At 41.6% G+C, this 17965-nt stretch overlaps 1 protein-coding gene across 6 annotated transcripts in view; it reads right to left on the reverse strand.

The window, feature by feature from the left end:
- frmd4bb (FERM domain containing 4Bb) overlaps nt 1–17965 on the reverse strand; it is an 80655-nt gene that overhangs the window by 19989 nt on the left and 42701 nt on the right. For 3 of the 6 annotated variants that reach the window (XM_077597803.1, XM_077597727.1, XM_077597884.1), the window contains 8 exons: nt 15486–15562; nt 15170–15308; nt 14947–15088; nt 13813–13946; nt 8304–8420; nt 6617–6845; nt 6500–6553; nt 6286–6424 (listed from right to left, as the gene is read on the reverse strand). In XM_077597803.1, coding sequence (XP_077453929.1) covers nt 6286–6424; nt 6500–6553; nt 6617–6845; nt 8304–8420; nt 13813–13946; nt 14947–15088; nt 15170–15308; nt 15486–15562 — 1031 coding nt within the window. The other 3 variants (XR_013299913.1, XR_013299921.1, XM_077598046.1) reach the window with 3 other exon arrangements.

Genomic DNA, 17965 nt, shown 5'->3' on the forward strand with positions numbered 1-17965 from the left:
TGGCCCTTTCTGGAATCAGTTTGACACCTGTGCACTCCACCATCAAGTGTTTTTTATCCTGTCACTTGACTGTAAAGTAATTGCTTTTATGGCTTAGACATACGCAGCATTGTGACAGCACCAGACGTCTAAACCATTCGAAGTGGGAGGATTGGCCCATTCTCACACTTTAAATGGACTGGATGTCTATTTTATATTCATAAACTAATTGGTGGGAGGGTGCATCTTGCTTTTGACAGCGCTAGATGTTCAATCTCTATGAAGTCAGGAGTTGTTCACTTGCTGCAACACTCCCAATTCAAATGGATACACTAACAACTTTTAAAGTCTCTATATCACATACTTTTACACACCAATTGAATCATAGAATCTTGTCAAAAAGTATTCAAAAATAGACGATCAAGACTCACACAATCATTTATGTAACGTTTCAATCAGCCTTCTTTAAAACAAGATTAGTGAGAGAGCCACCAGACCTTGTATGGCTTAACGGAAAAGGAGGTAGACAAGTTCTTATTGGTTATATCATGGAATGCAAATTTGAAAGAGTCCCGAAAAATTGTACCGTACGAGTTAAACCGGAGGCTGAAGCACCATATCACAGCCCCCTTGATTCAAAGAAGGAGATACAGTCCCAGCACAGATCTGTCTTGAGCTCCATTCACATAGGATGTTCTCTATGGTAAGAATCTTACATTTACAACCACTCAAATCTACAAACAAACCTGGCAATTGAAAATCTTATATTTCATCATGTGAAAATAAACCAGGATTTTAAATGGTGCAACTTCTGATGATGCTGGCCAAGACAAGAATGCCGGCTAAAGCCATTGATTTCTGTAGCCCACATGATTACCATCACCAAAGAGAACATAATGAGCGCCCTACGCTTGTAACATCACTTTGAAGCAGTACTGTAGTATTTTTCGAAACAACAAAATGAGATTAAATTTGTGTTTCTATGCTTTTTGGATTATCATTTTAGTAAAGGACAATGGGTCGTGGATCAGCATGATGTGGGGCCTTTAAATATGAGGTTTAATACCTTAAACCATACGGTGAGGAAAAACAATGCTGGGAAGCTGCTGCTGTAGGCATTGCGGGTCATAACCATTGTGGGCGGCATGCTGCAGGGTTATCTGGAAGGCATGGGGAGGGTTTTATAGGGGGTACTTTGGATGAAGGACACCTTTCTTGGATTGTGGTTGTAATATATTGATAATGATAGTTGCCTCGGGTTATGGAAGAGTGTTTAACCACGCCACCTGGAGCCGTGGGGTAGCACAGCATAACCCGGACGTAGTAGTGTTGTGTGTCCGGTTTGTGTGTGAGTGAGTTGTTACAGTGGCAATAAAGAGCTACACGTGTTTTACCCTGGCTCCGCCGTCTATTGCTGTTATGGATATATTAACAGTTATATAAACTGCAGAGTTATTACAGTGGCGACGAGGATGGGATCCCTTTCCAGCGGTAGGGATTAAAAGTTTCGGACGAGGAGATTAAGGCGTTACAAGGAGGTAACGTGACTTTGCAGACTAGCATTAGCACGAGTGCTAAGCTAACGGCGGCGCTGCATCATGGCCAGATTCCTGGGAAATCTCGGCGAATACGAAGAAGTTAAAGAAGATTTTGAATCTTACTTGGAACGTTTTGAACAATGGATGATCATCAACGAAGTGGAGGAAGGTACAAAAACCAACGTGTTCCTGTCTATAATAGGTGCAGAGGCCTACGGACTGTTGAAGGGCCTTTGCATACCAGAGAAGCCTAGTAGCCTCTCATATGAGGTGCTAAGTGGAAGATTAGCATCTCATTACAACCCGAAACCGCTGGTGATCGCGGAGCGATTCAAGTTTCAAAAGAGGAATCAGAGAGAGAACGAGTCTGTGTCGGATTATATCGTGGCGTTGAAGCAGCTATCCAGCCACTGCGAATTTGGTCTTCATTTGGACGAAGCAATGAGAGACAGATTTGTTTGTGGATTAAGAGTGGAAGCTATTCAGAGAAGATTACTCACGGAGCAAGATCTAACATTTAAAAAAACATGTGAACTTTCGTTGTCCATGGAGATGGCATCAAAGAGTACGTTGGAGTTCGCTAGCAAAATGGAAGAACCTGCCACATTAAATAAGATTGACCAGGAAAAGACAAGCAAAAGTGAGTGGAAATACCAACCAGCCACCAGCGATTGGAAAAGTAAAACCACAAGTGGAAAATTCAGACCACAGAGAAGAGAAAATCACCAACCCTGTTACAGATGTGGACTGAGCAACCACGCCCCTCAGGAATGCAGGTATAAAGGAGAGACATGTTACAAGTGTTCAAAAGGAGGACACATAGCAAGGATGTGTAAAACTAAAAATTGGCAAGGACACACACAGTATGTAAAAGGAAATCAAAATGAGACAACAGGAAGTGCGGATGATGAACGGTGGGAGTCGTATCGCTTGAATGCCGTGTATCCCACAAATGCTGTCGGGAATTGGAGGAAGGAAATGACAGTACGGGTCATATTAGAAGGAACTCCTCTCGAGATGCAACTGGACACAGGAGCGGCTGTAACACTGGTTTCGGAAATTGTGTATAAGAAGCATCTCTCTCATCTGCCTTTGGAAGTAAGTAAAGTGCAGCTGTCAACTTTTTCCGGAGAGAACATTCCTTTGATGGGACAAGTGACGGCCAAGGTAAAATATGGAACCCAGGGTGGGGAGCTACCATTAGTGATCGTAAAAGGTGACAGACCAGCCCTACTTGGCCGTAACTGGCTCCAAAACTTCAAACTGGACTGGGCACGCATCTTCTCAGTTATACCAGCAAGGGGCGGTAACGACGCAGATGTGGATACAGTGTTGCAGAGACACAAAGCAGTGTTTGCTGAGGAGTTGGGCACTATTCGAAATTTTAAGGCCAACTTTTCAGTAAAGCCAAATACCAAACCGATCTTCAGGAAGGCCAGACCAGTGCCATATGCATTAAAGAATGCAGTTGAGACTGAGTTAAATCGCCTAGAGAAAGCTGGCATTATCTCAAAGAAAGAACATAGTCAGTGGGCCGCGCCCATAGTAGTGGTACCCAAAGCAGACAAGTCAATTCGTATCTGTGGAGACTATAAGGTCACAGTAAATCAAAGTGTGGAAGAGGAGACCTATCCACTACCAAACGTTGAAGACCTTTTTGCCACCCTAGCTGGAGGCATTCTTTTCAGCAAGTTAGACTTGTCACAGGCTTACCAACAGCTGGAGTTAGGAAAAGACTCAGAAAAGTATTTGACAATAAATACTCACAAAGGACTGTATGTGTATCATAGACTTTCATACGGAGTGTCCAGTGCTCCTTCCATATTTCAGAATGTGATGGACCAGATACTCCAAGGCTTGGAGCATGTCACCTGTTTTTTAGACGACATTTTGGTCACAGGAAAGACAAGAGCTGAACACCTGAGAAATCTGGAGGAGGTACTGAGCCGCCTGGAGAGCTACGGGGTAAGAGTGAAAAGAGCAAAATGTGATTTCATGCAGGAGAAAGTAGAATACCTGGGGCATCTGATAGATAAGGAGGGACTGCACCCCACTGCGACAAATTGGCAGCCATCGTTAATGCACCCCAGCCTACAAACGTCACAGAGCTACGGTCTTTTCTAGAACTATTAAACTATTATGGTCGGTTCATGAAAGACCTGTCGACGGTGCTGCAGCCGCTACATCAACTACTGAAGAAGGAAGTTGATTGGCAATGGACTACTAAATGTGCAGCAGCATTCAAAGATGCAAAAGAACAGTTAGTAAAAAGCTCAGTAGTAGTGCACTATGACACCAAGAAACCCCTGAGATTAGCTTCCGATGCATCCCCTTATGGAATCGGGGCTGTCATATCTCACATAATGGAAAATGGAGATGAGAAACCGATCGCATTTGCATCGCGTACATTGACAGAGGCAGAAAACAAATATAGTCAGATAGAGAAAGAGGCTTTGGCCATAATTTTTGGCGTGACTAAATTTCATAAATATTTATATGGCCGAAAGTTCAGTTTAATAACTGACCACAAGCCCATTCTTGCTATTTTGGGACCTAAGTCTGAAATTCCCACTTTAGCTGCTCTGCGAATGCAGCGCTGGGCGCTGAGACTGATGGCTTATGACTACAGTATAGAGTACAGAACGTCAGCAGAAAATGCCAATGCAGATGCGTTATCTAGACTGCCGGGGAAGGAAAAGGATAACACAGCGGAGGAAAACAGCATCTTCTATTTCTCAGTAGTAGATGAGCTTCCCGTGCAAGCTACAGAGATTGCACAGAGCACTCTCAGGGACCCAGTCCTATGCAAAGTACTGGAGCTGACTCGGTCTGGATGGCCAAGTCAAAACAAGGACGAGAGACTGAAACCATACTTTTTCAGGAAAAATGAACTGTCGGTGGAACAAGGTTGCATATTGTGGGGAATTCGAGTTATCATTCCACCAGCACACCGAGAGCGACTACTGCATGATCTTCACCTAGGACACCCGGGAGGGTGCAGGATGAAGGCCTTGGCCAGGAGCTATTTGTGGTGGCCGCAGTTGGACAGTGACATAGAACATACAGTACAACAATGTGACGCCTGTCAGAGTGTGAGGAAACTACCTGCAACCGCACCTCTACACGTCTGGAAATGGCCGACTAGAGTTTGGCAGAGAATACATATTGACTTTGCAGAGAAAGACCAACACCACTTTTTAGTACTAGTGGACAGTCATTCAAAATGGCTGGAGGTCATCGCCATGGCAACAACCACAGCAACCAAAATGATTGAGGCGTTGCGGAATATTTTTGCTTCCTACGGGCTTCCTGAGGAGATTGTTTCTGACAACGGACCTCAATTCACTTCGCAGGAGTACAAGACATTCCTGCTGAGCAACGGAATAAAACAAACTTTGGTACCAGCTTACCATCCCGCTTCCAATGGAGCGGCAGAGCGAGCAGTTCAGACAGTGAAAGCATCACTGCTGAAACAAGTACTCGAGGAGAAGAAACAAAAGGTCACAATAACTATGCAGCACAGGCTAGCTAACTTCCTGATAGCATACAGGAGTACACCGCACACTGTTACAGGATGTGCACCAGCGGAACTGTTTTTAAAACGTCAAATCAGGACCAGGTTCAGCTTACTGAAACCAGATCTCGCTCGAGTGGTGGAAGCAAAACAAGAGAAGCAGAAACACTATCATGATAGAACCACCTCCAAGCTGAGACATCTGTCTGAGGGTGACTCAGTTCTGATCCGGAATTTCCGTGGAGGGAAGGAGAGGTGGACAAAAGGAACAGTGGAAAAGAGACTCGGACCAGTCACCTACCTGGTGTGGAATGGTGTGAGCCGACGCTCGATCCACATTGATCATCTGCTGTACAACCAACCGTCCAGACCAGAGACATTGGAGCTTCCGGATGAGCAGCTGGACATCACAAACAAGTACCCTGTGGTGGTTCACGCAGATGTGGGGGGGAAAGGCACACCTGGAGCAGTAGGTGGTAGCCCGTACTCACCTGAAGAGACACGTGTAACATCTTCGCCAGGCTCAGTGGCCTGTGACAAGACAGTTACACCTGACAACCGAGCAGTCAGTTCCCCAGAGGTGTGTGGGCGCAGATACCCAGTGAGAGATAGAGCACCTCCGAAGCGACTGAATTTGTGATCGGTCAGTTGTGAGGAACGTCGTTCCTAAAATAAAAGAGTTCCTGTTCATACAAAAATGTGAAAAGAGTTCCTGAGATTGAAATGTCAAAGACTGGAATATTGAGTCTAATGGTTGTGTTAGCAGTAATAATTTAGTTACAAGTTGAGAAGTAAAATTATAAAAAGTTAATGAGGCAAAGATAATTGTTGGAGTTGAGTGCTAAGTCTAAATAGGAACTTCATAGTTAAAGGGGGAGGAGTGTAATATATTGATAATGATAGTTGCCTCGGGTTATGGAAGAGTGTTTAACCACGCCACCTGGAGCCGTGGGGTAGCACAGCGTAACCCGGACGTAGTAGTGTTGTGTGTCCGGTTTGTGTGTGAGTGAGTTGTTACAGTGGCAATAAAGAGCTACACGTGTTTTACCCTGGCTCCGCCGTCTATTGCTGTTATGGATATATTAACAGTTATATAAACTGCAGAGTTATTACAGTGGTAGTAGACGGAAGCCCCTCTAAAGGGTTGTCACATTGAGGGTGGTGAGAATGAGAAAGAAATGCAAATACAATGTGTGCAACAGAAAAAATAAAGCAATGTTGAAAATGTAAGTCACAGGTGACACCAATTCTCACCTTTTGTTCTGGTTATTTTCTCTTACAGATGTTTGCCTCTCCACATCGTATTCTGGCCCCGGCGAGCATAAAGGACTGAATTGAGGGGAGTCTTGCACAGACTGCGATCGTGGCCTCTGACTGGCGCTATCCGAGTCATCTGAATATCAAGATATGATGGCACAGAATCATGGTCTGATCAGGATTCTTTGAAAAGATATGTTGCCAAGCTCACCATCTTCCAACGGCAGGCTTGACAAGGAGCTACAGTCGGATTGCAAGAGTTCATCTGGACAAAGAGAAATATATTAATGAATACAGACTAATCGGGAATGTTACTTGCACTTGTTACCAGCAATGATGACTGATGCCCGCTGGGTTGGCCTTTTTCCCTTCTTGATTCGGTAATGATTCATCTCATTCTCAATCTGCTGGAGTTTGTGCATTGCATCCAAACAGTTTCTCCTCCTCTTCTTCTTGACTGTCTTACACAGTTCAGGCTCATTCGCTAGTTTTTTAGCGGCCTCCACAATTTTCTGCTGGAGGGCAAATCTGCTCTCCAGATTTCTCAGGATAGGATCCTGCAGTTCAATCAAGAAAGGAACATACTATAAACACACAGATATGTTCACCATTCTTCTGTTTGGAATTGTTATTAACCCTTTCATGGATGGATGATTATTTGTCTTTTTATTTTCTTAAATGTTTATATTTACAGGGGTCTCAAACAGCTCGTGAGTCAGTATTTTGCGGCCGCAATTTGAATGGCTTGTGCATCTCCTTGTGCCCTGCGATTGGCTGGCCACTAATTCAGGGTGCCCCCACCTAGTGCCCACAGTTGGCTGTGATAGGCTCCAGCACCCCCTGACCCTTGTGAGGTCACGAGGAATAAATTTTACATATAAAAAGACTGCAAAAAGAAAAGAGAATGCCAAAAAAGCCAGAAGTATTTAAATTAAAAATATAATTAAAAATTACATTTTTCCAATGAAACAGATGTTAATAAATTGATATAAAAAGAATAACATGAAGTCAAATAAATGTGTATTTTTCTCTGGAAATTTCATTTATTTTCCCTCTATTTTTGTCACGTTTTGTTGGGGTCTTGAGTAGAGGTGTGGGTGTGCGTGTTCCCCTTGTGTGTGCTCACCTGTTATCCCTCCTGGTTTTCCATTCCTCCCAAAACCACCTGTTTTGTGCTTATAATTAGTTTGTGTGACGTCTATTTAACGGGACTGTTTCGTGACGTCAGCGTGGGAGTATCTCGTTTACTTCGTGTTTCCACAGTACCCGTAAGTCATGTTTTTGCCTACTCGTCATTTTCCGTTTTTTCCCTGTTTATTTTGTCACTTTTGTATTTTGGGAGGGACGGAAAACCAGGAAGGACACGAGATAAGACGTACAAATCACCCAGACAGCACGCACAAGGAGAACACGCAAACACACACACACCCCTTCACCCCAACAAAACGTGATAATTTTATATCTCTCGTGTATGTATTGTGTATTATAGTTTAACTCTGGCTGGAATTGTTGTCAATAGACATCCATTACATTTTAACTGAAAGCAGATGGAAAATATCGAATGATCTCTTCCAGACCCTACCAGTTAAAATGAATTGGACATTGGTTGGTGTAAAAGAATGTTTTTAATATCAATTTCCCTCTTTTATTAAGCACCACAACAGAGTGGCGTGGTTAACTGGCAGAGTTGTCATTCTCCAATCCAGAGGTTTGATTTCTCGTATCTGGTGACCTTGCCTAAGTATCTAGGAGCGTGATACTGAACCCCATGTTGCTCTTGATGCTGTGTAATCATCAGTAGGTAAATGAGCCTTGAAGGTGGAAACGACCTATACAAGTGTCATTCCAGTTACAACACATACTCTGTGATCTTAGCTGGCAGTGAATGAGTTAACCTCATGACAACTTTTGAAAAGATGTCCACGCCGGTGAGGACTTGAATGAAACGCGAATACTAAAAAGCCATTTTCCCAAAAAGAGAGTTATGTGTATATTAATTAAAGGGAGAAACAAACCTCATTGTAAGGGAAAAGGTCATCCAACTTGAAAGCGGTGCCAACTCGCCGTCTAACCTGTGGTGGCCGTTCATCTGAAGACAAGGGGTACTCCTTGGGTAGTTTGCCAATAAGTTCCTGACAATAACAAAAACTTCAAATTAATGCAGATACAAAAACTATCCATTCCACTGCTACTACACTGCTTAATCAAACTCGAAACGGGACGACGAATAAAAGTTAATCTAATCTGAAACCTGCCATCAAATACATTATTTTAATAAAATGCAACTAAAGAAAATTACATGGAATTTATTGTAAGATTATATCAGTTTTTGTGAGTATAAAAGCATCGTTCTCATACAATTTATGAATGGCTGACATGTCAGCATATACACTCAACTGTCTGACTGAATAATCAATCTTAGTCTTGTGATTGGGTTGACATGTCAGCACAAATACTAGACTGTCCGACACTGATCAATTACTTTTTGCCCTGCAAATGACTGAAACGTATCTGTTCAAAGTCCTGCTGACAACTGTCAGTTTTGCCTGTATATCAGACTCACTCACTGGTCATTCAGTGAGAGCTCCAAGGACAACAGACTGTGAGCGATCACGCTGTTTGAGCTCTCCCCATTTCTGCAGTCCAGTAATAAACTTATTTCCTTTAAATTGGTCTCACTCTTTCTTAACCTGCTCCTTAAGTTGTTTTTCAGATCCATCATTTATCATTAAAAATATTTTGAATTTGAAAAAAAAAAACTTTTCGATAGGACGGCCCGGTGACGCGAGTGGATAGCACGTCAGCCTCACAGCTCTGGGGTCCTGGATTCAAATCCAGATCATGTCCATCCGTGTGGAGTTTGCATGTTCTACTCCGGTTTCCTCCCACATTCCAAAATGTGGTTCTCCGTCTCCTTGTGCCCTGCGATCGGCCTGCCACCGATTCAGGGTGTCCCCCGCCTGTGGCCCGCAGACAGCTGGGATAGGCTCCAGCACTGTTCCCTCTAAACTGCGCGCGTGCGCAATTGCGCAGTACTCTCGTGCTCTCTGCGCACAAGAAAATCTATCCAGCGCACAAACAACACCAACATAACATATTAATTAATATCTAATATTAGACTTAGTCTAATTAATTCGCACAATAATATTGTTTTTTTTTTGTTTCTCACTCAGTGAGTGACAGTGTCCACTGTCCAGCCAATGATACGATACGGTTCACTTACGGTACGAAGCCAATCACGGCATTGACGGGGCGTGCGTCTGGACCCTGCCCATATGCGCTGTGCAGGTTAGCTCCCCTACTTACGAACATTCAACTTACGAACAACGGTACATACGAACATGTCTGCAAATTGCGTTTAAGTCGAAAAATGTTCGTAAGTCCAATTTTGTATTTTTTTCCGAGTAGTGCTTCTTTCCGCCGCTAATACCGACGCCTGGCGCTGTGAGGGCTCAGCTCACCCAGCATCTACCTTCTTCGTTGCAATGCGGAAGTGCGTGAACGTATCTCCAGTGGGCAAAGAACCTTTTTCATTTGTATCATTAAATATCTCGTGCATCCATTATTGAATATTATTGGTAAAAAGCGAAATGCTTCTATTGAGGGAGTTGCAAGGAAGAGGCAAGCCATTTCATTTGAAACGAGTGGCAATAATAACGAAGCTTGATGCGCGTGAGAGTGGTGAGCGTTGCACATTCAGTACCATTTATAAACAGAAAGATCGAGCAGCAGGACCCAAATATTGAACGTTGCACAAAGTTTGCAAATCAATTGAATGATGCCATACAGTGCTACCGCATCATTTATGATGAAAAAAAGAAGAAAACTGTGCAATCGTCGTTAGATCGCTTCTTTCGGCCAGTTTCTAATACATAAATCTCTCTCTCTCTATACAGTACTGTACATATTCTCTCCATTTTGTTAAATGTTTTTTTCAGTACAAACCAATGCGTGTTACTTATACAAGCCTTAAACATACAAATGCACTTATATAAACCTTCAATATACTTATATAGGCCTTAAACATAAATTATAATACAAAATATAGCACTGAATCAACTTACAAACAAATTCAACTTATGAACAATCGCTCGGAACCTAACTCGTTCGTAAGTAGGGGAGTGTCTGTACTAATACAAACCCCGTATCATGGCGAAACGAACAGGCAGCGACACATCCACTTGCCAAGCCACAGTAAAAAAAGAAATGCAATTCTTTTAAGATGGAATGGTTGTCGGAGCAAGCGACAATAGAAGAAAAAGCGGTGAAATTGGGTGATATTTTTTCTTTTTCAAGTGAGAAAGGTCTACTCTGCAAAATATGCAGAGATGCCAAAGTTGCAAGTGAGTTTTCAGATGGAAAAATGTGGATTGAATGGAAGATGGACTATCTCAGGCGTCACATTCAGCATAAAAGTCATTTAAAAGCTGTCGAAATTTTACGAAGACTCAAGATGGGACAGGGGATTGGTACATTATTGCGGGAGAGCGCAAAAGACCGAGGGAAAAGGAACGAGCTGTCACACATAACAAAATCGGACCGTGAACAAGTTAAAGTTCTCATTGACAATATTTTACTTGCCATCAAAATGAATGCATCAATGCTGTCAGTTCAAGAAATCCACGATCACATGGCAAAGTATGTGAGTACGTATACCAGAAAGCTGGCGAAGCAAAAACTATGCCTTTGAATTTGTGAACTAAATCAATGAGATAGTGCAGAATCTCATGCAGTATTAAAAATGCACCCTGACATACCCTGATAGTAGATGAGAGCACAGACATATCAGTACACAAAATGCTAGTCATATATATTAAATACAGGGAGGAAAATGATGTTAACTACAAAACTGTGTTTGGTGGCATCATCCAGCTGACAGCATGCACTGCTCAGGATATTGTGCAAAGAATAACTCAGTTTTACTCCAAACATGGACTGGACATGCAGAAAATGGTGATGCTGACCTCGGATGGTGCCTCAGTGATGCTAGGAAAACACAACGGAGTTGCAGCTTTGTTAAAGTGCCAAATACCACACTTAACTGAACAACATTGTGTGGCCCACAGAGAGGAGTGGGCATTGATGATGCCTGGAAAAATGTGCGTTCGATGCGAGATGTTGAAACTCTTCTTAGAACTGTCTATTCCACTTTCTCTCGGTCCGCTGTGAAGAGGGGCAAAATGGAGGACCTGGCAAAGATTCTTGATGAAGATGCACTCTCATTCAGGCCTCTGAACGAAGTTCGATGGCTGTCGCGGCACCAAGCTGTCAATGCTGTTCTGAGGAACTACACTGTGCTTACAGAATTCTGTAAAAGAGAAATCACCAATAACAGAGATCCAGTGGCAAGTTACTGCTACAAAAAGCTGAGTAATTCAAAATTCAAGGTTACTATCACTGCTCTGGGAGATGTTTTGGGTGAGCTAGCACAACTCTGCCTCACTTTACAAAGACGCAACCTGACTGTGATGGAAGGACACTGCTTTTCTAGAGCAAAAATTGAGAAGTTGCGTTCCCAATACTTGAAGAAGGATGTACAGTGAGTGGAGCGACCGTGTCAAAGAGGCAATGGGGACCTCATCAGCTGATGGCAGAAATACTGGTGAGATTACTCTTTTTATTAGTAAGCTGTGTGATCACATGGATGCTCGTTTTCCAGAGGATGAATTAAAGGAGTGGTCTGCATTTGATATTGAAACATTGAGCTCAGACATCAGTTTTGACTATGGATCAGCAGACATTGCCACATTGGCAAAGAAGTATGAGGCCATTCTCCACCACCCACTACAGTCTATGGAGACCATTAACAGTCAGTATGCTGAATGTAAGTACATAATGAAGTAGAAACTTAAACAGAGGTGAATCAGCACATTCTCAGATATGGTTGCTGCAACACTTAGATGTGAGGAGCTAAAGGAGATCTCACAGCTTGTGGATATTTGTGCTACATTTCAAGCTTCCAGTGCCGACTGTGAAAGAGGATTTAGTTTAATGAATCGTATCAAAACAAAATCCAGAAATCGTCTTGAAGTGACACATTTGGATCAGCTGATGGCCATAAAGTCCAAGCAAGAAGCAGACGAAGCCATCAACCTGGACAAAGTGTACAACCATTGGAGAAGTGAGAAGGACAGACGTGAAAAATAAGGTAAAATTTAAGCCAGATTTGTGCATATTCTAGTGACGTTTATTAAGATTTTGTCTTTACGGATATTAATCATTACATGTTGTTACTATTACATCATTTATGGGTAGTAGAAATGCCAAGAAAAACTGTGTAATTAGATATTTTACAGACAAAGTGTTACAGGAATTTGCACTGCATCACAAGCTACAGAACAAGTCATTGTGCAAAATGTGAATGTTTTAATGTGACCAAAATGTTATGTCTGAAAGGTGTATATGTCTCATATCTTCCAGAACAGGACCCTCAGCCAGGCCAAAGCAGGACTCTTCCCATGGCCAAAGCAGGACTCTCACATACTGTATAACATTTGTACATCCCATTTTTCAGATTTTTGTCTTTTTTTTTTAAGTGGACCAAATTACTTATTTGAAAATAAAAGGTGCATATCTGATGTTGCTCACAGTAGTCCTCTGTTTGCTCAGGGAGCTTGTGTGTATGCCCCAGATACATGAAAAATTAGAGGGAACATTGACATGCACCTGCTCATGGCAGGTGTGATACTGGTGTGTGCCCATAGCGAGCAATGATGATGTCGCTCACACTGGTACTCAGTGCGCTCAGGGAGGTTGTCTTTCTGCTCAGACAAACGAAAAATTAGAGGGAACATTGGGCTCCAGGACCCCCCGTAACCCTAATGAGGATAAAGCGGTTCAGAAAATGAGATGGGATGAGATGAGAGAAAACTCTTCAATACCCTGCAATTGGCCATCAATTTAGTGTGTGCCCTGCCTGGTGCCTATAGTTGGCTGGGATGGGCTCCAGCATCCCCGCCACCCATGTGGGGATAATTGGTACGGAAAATGAATGAAAATCCAATTTTGGGTTTGATCAGATGTGGGCCCTTAGTGTGTGAAGTTTGCATGTTCTCCCTGTGCTTGCATGGGTTTTCTCCCAGTTCTCCTGATTCCTCCCACATCCCAAACAACACACATGGTAGGTTGGTGGAGAGCCGATCGCACCGCACAAGCCAAGAGACAACTATTCACACTCGCACTCAAACTAAGTGGCAATTTAGAGTGCCCAATCAGCCTACTATGGATGTCTTTGGAATGTGGGAGGAAACCGGAGTACCAGGAGAAAACCCATATATAACATGCAAACTCCATACAGGTGGACTGACCTGGATTTGAACCCAAGACCCCAGAGCTGAGGATGAAGTGCTAACCAATCAAGCCGCCGGGCCGCCCAGGGTAAATTTTCTTTCTTTATTTTAATTTTAGATCTGATAAAAGTAAATAAAATTGCTATCAATAGCTAGCGAATGAAATTTAAGGTTAAAAATGTAAGAAATATAAGCTAAGCAAAAAGGAAACTTGGTTTTTCTAAAGAAATCTCACCGCTTCCCGCAGGCAAATCTTCTTTAGTTCCTTTGTTTTCTTGGCCAAGATGTCATGAATATCCTGCTCTTTCTTTCTCAACTGAGCAAGTTTCTCTTTCTTCTGCTCCTCACTCATTTCCGAGTCAGCGGAACCTTGAAAATGTTGAACAATTTCAATAGCATACACTGTCTTTTTAATGAATTTACATCAGTGGTCCATCCTTTAACCCTATATGTCTGAATTTACATTCAACAAAAATACTTCACATGCATTGGGGATGCAAATGCATTGAAAATAATAATAATAACAGAAAAGCAGCAAAAACACAAAACGAGCAAGAGTGGACGGAGCTACCGCCACCGGCTGCCATGTGTGTATGTGTATATATGTGTATTTGTATAGATGTGTATGTGTATAAATGTGTATGTGTATATATGTATGTGTATATATGTATGTGTATATATGTGTATGTGTATATATGTATATATATATATATATATATATATATATATATATATATATATATATATATATATATTCCTTTTTTTAAAAGCCTTTTTATGATTTTAAGTTGGTATTTTCTGAGCGGGCGGCCCGGCGGCTGAGTAGTTAGCGCGTTGCCCTCACAGTGGGCATCCTGGGTTCAAATCCAGGTCGGTCCACCTGTGTGGAGTTTGCATGTTCTCCCCGGGCCTGCATGGGTTTTCTCTGGGTACTCCAGTTTCCTCCCACATTCCAAAAACATGCATGGTAGGCTGATTGGGCACTCTAAATTGCCCCCAGGTTTGAGTGTACGTGTGAATGGTTGTTTGTCTCCTTGTGCCCTGCGATTGGTTGGCCACCAATCCAGGATGTCCCCCGCCTCTGGCCCGAAGTCAGCTGGGATAGACTCCAGCACCCCCCGCGACCTTAGTGAGGACAAAGCGGTTCAGAAAACGAGATGAGATGGTATGAGATTTTCTGAGCTTTACCTGTAATTTTCTAATTCATTTTCTGTATTTAGTATTTTATCTAATTATACATACTTATGCATTCCTCCAATGTTTTATGTATACAGTATTAATTACATATAAATTCACGCATCAAGGGGTTGGTTCTTAAATAACTTCACATTTCTATTTGGGGAATTTAATAGGCTCAAGTTTGACTAACCTGTTGATACAAGACTCCCATTGCTTGCTGTGATGAAGTTATTTTTCAGAATAGACTCTCCCAATTTGTTCATCTTGCCCCCTGCATGTTCTGTGAGATCTATTACAATTTCCTGCAAGCTTTTGGAGGCTCCGAGTTTAGCCTAATGGAAAAAGGGTGTCGTATCAGGGGTTATTGGATGGATTCTTTTAGTGATTTTTTTTCGTCTATGATTCTAACTTACTTTGCTTTGCTTTCTGTCCAAGTAGAACTGGTGTTGACTAATAGCCATGATCCAAATAATTTTGATCAAAGAGTGGCTTGCATACCATGTGTGGAGGAGTAGGCCAGTTTGTCCAAAAGTGCGCTTTGTTACCGCTCTCCTAAATCAGTAAGACAACAGTTGTTAATTACTGACCTCCAATCCATTTGAAGTGGGACGTTTGGCAGCGCTGACAACACTTCCACTTCAAATGGGTTGGATGTCTATCGCCATCAATGACAGTGAAAGTCAACTCATTTGGCTTTTTCAGGATGAAAAAAACCTGATGACGGCTCACCTGTGCGGATCATTAACCTCCACTGCAAATTTTTTCTCCCTGAAGTACAAATTTTCCAGTTGCTTCCACTGATAAAGCTTGTGGTGACAATAGAAAAACAACATTGGGAATAAGCATCACTCATACTGTGATATGGTATTTTAGCAAATACAAACAAATACATCATGTTTCTCTCTCTGTTATAAGAATTCTTGTAAGCAATCCATTTTTTATGTTGAATCATTGTTGGATAGAACATTTCACTTGATTCAAATTGCAAAACCAAGAAAAGGCACAATCAAATAATGACCAAAAGACCATTTCTAAATGGTGGCATTTCCCCCCCAAATTGTAGTCAGGCAGAAGTAAATTTTTAATCTACTTGTGCCTGTGTAAACACAAATTTGCTGGTGATTTTGATAGTTTCAAAAAGAAAGATTAAATTAATTTTGTCGTTGTTGCTAAAAATATACTGTAAGTGACCTTGCTGTAAAAAGCATGTGTGCACAAAATGTAGTTAAGTAAGCAAATTGCAAATTTCAATACCTCTGGTAATAGAGAAAATCATGTTTAATGACAAAGAAATGACGCTGCCTACGGGCGCACCCATTTTGTGACGTCAGTCACACACTCACACACACTTATTGATTGGAACACAGGTGATAATGACGTATTGAGGGAAGGCAGGCAATTTGAGATACTGAAATTTTATAAGCTAAAATAGTTTTGGCCATTGATAAAATGTTTGCACCCTTGTTGGGATGCCATTTCATGGGAACTCTAGATTTCATGTGCATTTTTATCCATTACAAGCAGAAGAGCCTGGTTGTTTGTACGCGTGTTGGTAATATGCATCCATCAGGTAACGGGGAACAGTTGGTTCGAGTGTATGATATTTCACTTAGTGGCCAATTCAGTGGTTTGATGGTGGTTTGAAAATGTTAAAGTGATAGAGGATACCTATGCCAGTGTTTCCCAACCAGTGTGCCGTGAGCGATGCTCAGGTGTGCCGCGGGAGGTTACAAGAAGTCATACATCGTAATAATCCAAGAGAGAAATCTCCATATTAAGAGATTAAAATCCAACTATTACAATGGAAATATAAAATCATAGATTGTACTTGAACAAGATTCCAATCGTAATATTATGAGATTAAAGTCTTTTTGTTGCTTCTTTTTATGTAAAGTAAACCGGAAGCTCTTTGGTTTTCCAGGCTTCAACTTTTGTCGACGTTAAGTCTGTGTGAGCACAAAACGGCTCTTCTCGTAATTTTTGGTGGTTGAAGTAATATTATGAGGAAAAAAAATCGTAATATTACGAGATTTAAGTCATTTTCCTGTTTTTACGGTACGTGAACGGAAGTTGTTTGGATTCAAGGGCATCAACTTTTGGCGACGTAAAGTCTCTGTGAGCACATTACTTTTTGCGTAATATTGGAAGAAAAAGTCAAAAAAAAAAAATAAAGTTAAAAAATGTTGCATTAATGATTTTCAGTCGAACTGAAAGCTGTGGGGTCTGCGGACATCAACTTTGATGACATTAGATTGGTGTGAAAAAGTTTGGAATAAATTTGGGGGGATTACTTAAATCCTGTTAATAAAACCTTGATGAGAACAACTTCATAATGTTAATATAGGCGACATAGTTTTAAATTAGAAGATTTTAAGTTAGTGGTGTCCCTTGAGATTTTTTCAATACAAAAAAGTGTGCCGCAGCTCAAAAAAGGTTGGGAAACACTGACCTATGTAATCCATTCCAAATCGATTGTCACGCTGAAATCGCACAAGACGAATCATTTGTCAGAATTTGTAACTCGGAAGATTCACAATGCACTTCTGTTACCGGATTTGTCTGGTTTACAGTGCAGTAGAATCAAATATGGAAGCAAGATGCGGAAGCTGTAGCGATGGTGTGAATTTTCAAAACATTTAAATTGGAAATTTGGTACTTTTCCGAAATGTTGCTTTAAACAAAATTAAGTGACGATTTTTGGGGATTTCCGGAAGTTAGGGAGGTTGTCAGGAGTGTGCGTTACTTGTCCAGGTAAACTCCGGAAATTCCAGAGAAGTTGGCAGCTCTGACATCATTTAGAAATGGCATGGCTGGCATTGACTGTTTCGCTGCCTTTGAGTTTGGTTTTCCATATTTATTTGAGTATAACGCAAACCCGTGTAACGCGCACCTATTATTTGTGACTAAAATTTGGTATATTTTTTTATTTTTATTTTTTCAGCTCACACCAAGGATTGCACCAGTACTGGTAACTGGCAAATACTGAACACATGTCGCCATGACAAAACATTTATTCACAACATATGGTATGGAAACCTGGTCAAACAAACTTCTACCAATATGAACACAAATCTCAAATGGAATTTACTATTTTAATTTTTTTAAGTCTAATTCATCATCCTAATATTTAAAAATTTTCAAAGTCTGATTGATCATAATCAATTTCGCCAAACAATTGATTCCATTCTTCTTGAGCAAGGTTAGCGCTC

Source organism: Stigmatopora argus, chromosome 1 (genome assembly GCF_051989625.1).
Source record: "Stigmatopora argus isolate UIUO_Sarg chromosome 1, RoL_Sarg_1.0, whole genome shotgun sequence".
Classification (NCBI taxonomy): domain Eukaryota; kingdom Metazoa; phylum Chordata; class Actinopteri; order Syngnathiformes; family Syngnathidae; genus Stigmatopora; species Stigmatopora argus.